This window comes from Penaeus chinensis, chromosome 37 (genome assembly GCF_019202785.1).
Source record: "Penaeus chinensis breed Huanghai No. 1 chromosome 37, ASM1920278v2, whole genome shotgun sequence".
Lineage (NCBI taxonomy): Eukaryota > Metazoa > Arthropoda > Malacostraca > Decapoda > Penaeidae > Penaeus > Penaeus chinensis.
The window spans coordinates 2,410,911-2,415,910 of NC_061855.1; the positions used below are offsets into that span (position 1 = coordinate 2,410,911).

The 5,000-nt window shown below is 38.4% G+C and overlaps 1 protein-coding gene across 1 annotated transcript in view; it reads right to left on the bottom strand.

The window, feature by feature from the left end:
- Positions 1 to 5,000, bottom strand: part of LOC125045717 (nephrin-like) — a 40,261-nt gene that overhangs the window by 15,399 nt on the left and 19,862 nt on the right. The window contains exons 11-13 of the mRNA XM_047643147.1: positions 2,747 to 2,922; positions 1,386 to 1,572; positions 656 to 768 (exon numbers count right to left, since the gene is read on the bottom strand). Of these exons, the coding sequence (XP_047499103.1) occupies positions 656 to 768; positions 1,386 to 1,572; positions 2,747 to 2,922 (476 nt within the window). The remainder of the gene's footprint in view (positions 1 to 655; positions 769 to 1,385; positions 1,573 to 2,746; positions 2,923 to 5,000) is intronic.

Consider the following 5,000-nt stretch of genomic DNA (forward strand, 5'->3'; position numbering starts at 1 on the left):
GAATAAATCAACCTTGGTCTTGAATACTTTATGAAAGGATAAAAAAGTAATTAAGCCAAGATTAGAACAATATTATTCAGCCTCTTTCACTTCTTATTAAGCTGTCTTCTTTATTTTTTTTCAACTTTATCCCTATTTATCACCGCCTGTCTGCCTCCCTTCATTTATTTAGGCTATCAATCTTCTTTTTTTTACATTTTATTTTTGAACACGCGTCTTTGAAGGTCTTGTCATTTATTACAGAAAAGGGGGCAGCCTTGTTAACACGTTATTAACTCTGAGACGCGCAAAAATAGTAAATAGTTCGGCGTGGTTATTGCATTTTAACCCTCGGCTGTTAACCCTAGAGCCACATCGTCACAAAAAGAGAGAGGAAAACAATTATGATAAAAATATTCTTGAACCATATGGGAATAATGTCGATATATATGCAGTGTTCAGTAAAATACATATGCATGTGTTCGTTCAAAGGCATAATTCTGATGTTAGGTGTTGTAGTGAATGCATCGTATATGGTATATTGCAGACACGGCGCACCACATATAACCCAGGCCTCCTCTCTTAGGGCGTTACAATCCAAGCCTCGAGTGAAATCTGCGTCGACATGCTTCCCGAGTTTTCATAGACTAATTCAAATACTAGATGAAGTACTTACGTAAGACGTCAATGACCAGATCTGCAGAGACGGTGACTCCGAGGCCGTTGTTGGCATTGCACGAAAACACGCGTCCATTGTCGTCTGCAAGCGGCCTCACACGCAATTCCGAGCTACAAAGAGGGAATCAGAACAGAGTGCAGTTCCTTTGAGCTAAAAAGATTTCGGTGTGACTATCAACTAGCTGTCTTTTCTCACATTTTTTTTGGTTTTGTTTATTGTCTTTTAATTTTTCGATGAGATCTTTCCGTCTACACACAAGAGAGAGAAATAGATAGAAGTAAAAATAAAAGTGCAGGGTGTTCTGTACCCCTTGACTGCGACCTCGAATTCCGTCGACCGTTTTAGCTGGCGTGAGTGACTTGGATAAACTCGGTGACACTTTGTGACTTGCTAAGGGCATTGCAACACGAAGCAACAAAGAGCCTCTGCAACTGTGCCAAATTTAGACTGAGGCAAACCTCCAAAGACATAACAAAACTATTTCTTATCGGAGCTGCCTGATGTACGATGCTTTTTGTGTTGCAGGAGAGACTTCTGGTATTGAAACACCCATAAAGTGTCTTACCTTTCAACTGCTTATATTTCTCAGAGCTAGAACAGCCAACAGGTATTCGAAATATCACAATAGACGTTAAAAGTGTTTATAAGAAAATAAAACATAACAACAAGAGTAATAATCACAAACACGAGCCGTCAACAACGAGAAACCTTTTCAAAAAAATCTTACCTAGTTACAGTGCCACCGTATTTGCCCGGATACTGCCTCGTGGTGGCGCCCTCCAGAGTGGCACCTCCCGAATGCCAGGTCACCGTCGAGGGCGGGATACTAGGCGAAGTCTCACAGCCGAGGGTGACCTCCTCCTTCACCTCGACACTCCGAGGATTCACCCAACCCTTGACCTCCCACGCTGGAACTAGACCAATACCTATTTCTTTAAGGATGAGTCTGTGTTATTACATGAGTGAATGTTGGGAGCTCTCAGCACCAGGAATGTCATGGTTTTGTTCCTGCTATTTAAGAGAATTATAGATCAGTAAGAAAAGGTAATGCTGGGATTAAGTGAAATAAAATAAAACGGTAATAGATATTCTGTGATTATGTTTCCTAATGTTCTTATCATTCAGCTGATATTTATATTACTGAAGGATCAATGGCACAAAAAAGAAAATGATATGAAACCGTTTTCGCCAAATAAAACGCATGTGTATCCCTGTATCAATTACATTTTAATAAAGCATTTGAGAGTTTTTTTCTGATTATATCTTACAGGTTTTAAATGGATGAGTGTTATTTTACGGTGATGGAATTCCAAGAGATTATTATTTTTTTTTTTATTACGTGCATCTTTATTTTTTTTGTTTTCATTGCTTTCTCCGATTATGTTGCACTTGTACATCATCTATTTCATTCGTGGAAGATATTGAAGAAGCTGTGCATAAATAGAGGAAGAAATGAAGAATGAATGATTCTACATTGCAGGGATATGTAACTGACGTATTTAATAACACATCTGCATCAATATGTAAATCTGACGTGAATTCTATTCGAATGGTTGACTGCATATCTTGCATATATAGAATTATTCATTATCATCCATACTGTTTAGGAATGTGTCACAGGAAACTTTGTATGATATGTCCACCAGGCTTGAGTTCGTATTAACTATAGATAGATAAATTTTAACTTCATAGATACAAATTGTGTTGATGAATGATGTAATGATGAAAACATCGCAACCACCAACGGTAGTGATTATAATAATGATAATAAGGAAAAAAATCATCATACTTGGTGTATTATGCCATGCACACACACACACACACACACACACACACACACACATACATACATAGTCATATGCACACAGCTGCGCACGTGTCTATAAATATACCCTTCTGAAAAACAACTAAACACATGGATTATTTTCGACCAATTTGTATTCCTTACTTATACACATCCCACACACACTCTCCCCAAAGTTTACTCTAGATACACATAAAGTTTACTCGAGAGACTTATCAGCAAGCAAAATTCACATTGTCATGTCATAATCGGCGAGTGTGTGACGCATTACCAATGTTTCTTACAAAACAAGCTGATCGTCGTGTGGCCAGTTAGTGGTTCTTGGGACGCTGGGTTCTGAACCTCACACACTATCTTGGCCTTGTTGTCTGAGGGTTCTACTGTGATGGCGGTGTGGGCGACTGTCATTGTCTCGTCTTCCTCTACCTCTATGTCCATCTGTTCTTCGCCTTTGAACATCCTGGTTCAGTGTGGAAGGAGATAACGATTTTTACGATTATACATTTACATTTATAGATATTATTTTTTTCGTGTGTGTGTGAGGGGGGGGGGATGAGATATAATGTTGGTGATAAGGTTCAAGAATTGGATTTCAAGAGCTATGTCAGTTTGAATCTCTTAATACCTAGTGTTATGATAATAAATATTAATTATTATATTGACTGCAGAAAAGTTTATCTTTATCAATCCTAAATACCTCACAATATATGTGTATACATACAGACGTATACATCATGTGTTTGTGTGTGTGTGTGTGTGTGTGTGTGTGTGTATGTGTATGTGTATGTGTATGTGTATGTGTATGTGTATGTGTGTGTGTGTGTGTGTGTGTGTGTGTGTGTGTGTGTGTGTGTGTGTGTGTATGCACGTACATTTACATATCTATATATATAGAGTGTCCCCCCAAAAAAATATATACAGACACTTTGAATATTTATGCCTCCATAGTTTATTAAGATACACAAGGATTTTATATTTCAAATAAACGAAGACAAAGTATAGAATTATGAGGGCCGTTCCCATTGTTCAGAATTATGGCTTTTCTGCACGAGTCACTGTAGATAAAGCAGACCAGTGGATTTGCAAACAGCGCAATTAATTTAATCCCTGCTCTTTCAAACTCTTCCTCGAATAAATGTATTGTCGACGATTTTCTGTGATGAAAAAATATATATCTCTGATAACGATATCTCCATGAAATATTGATAGTGAAATTTCCATACAATATCAATAATATCTCCATAGAATAAATCACTGTTTTCGATAATGATAGTGATAATGTCTCCATAAAATAATGCTAATAATACCTCCATAAAATAATGAAATAATGTCTACAAAACAATAATACAAAACAAACAAATAAAATGTATTGTGAAGACTAATGATTGGGTGGGAGTTGGGGAGGTGGTGGGGGGGGGGGGTGCTCATAATACTCTGCCCAATCGATCCAATCAGCAGATTTACATCGAAATAGACTATGGCGGCGTGAAAGCTCTCCATCTTGGAAATAAAGGCCCGACTCATCCTGTAACATTTCCCAAAATACGTGGCATTAGCATCATAATGTGACGGTCTATCGTGACGAAAATATGTCGGAAAAGAGGAATTGGTCAGTGTGGTTGTAATAGTGATCAAAGAGGGAAACTGGTCATTGTAGTAGTAATGGCACATGGTCGAAGGGAGGAACTGGTTATTGAGGTAGTAATAGTACATGGTCGAAGTGTGGAATTGGCCGTTGTGGTAGTAATAATACAGGGCTAAAGAGGGAAACTGGTCATTGTGGTAATAACAGTACGCGACAGAAGAGAGGAACTGGTCGTTGAGGTGGCAATAGTACATGGTCAAAAAGAGGAACTCGTCACTGTGATGGTAACAGTACTACCTTGTTCATCAAACCTCGCGCCATTATTTTTCTCTAAGTAGTAAGACACTTGGAAATAAGGTTTATCCCACTCAAAGTCAAGGTTTATCACACGAAACCAGCAACAGTAATAGGATTATTAAAAGCTATTGAAACAGAGTGCCCCGGAACACCAAATTGAATTATGCGCGATGGACGCACTTCCACCAGCCCATGATATCAGCTGTGCCTGGACCAGAGGGCCATCATTTTGAGCACTGGCGTTGGCTCGGAACGGTTGTACATTTGTCTTCCTTAATTGCAGATATAAAACTTGGATGCATCTTCAACTTTTGAATATTCAGAGTATGTATAGATATTTATGGACACCCTATATATGTATAAATATATGTATGTGTGAGTGTGTGTGTATGTGTGTGTATGTGTGAGAATGTGTGTATGTGTGTGTGTATGTGTGTGTGTGTGTGTGTGTGTGTGTGTGTGTGTGTGTGTGTGTGTGTGTGTGTGTGTGTGTGTGTGTGTGTGTGTGTGTGTGTGTGTGTGTGTGTGTGTGTGTGTGTGTGTGTGTGTGTGTGTTTGCGCGCATATTTGCGAACATATTTATATTCACGTATATATGTGTGTATCATGAACAGAATCACAATAACAATAGCAATGATAACTATAAACCTCATAAC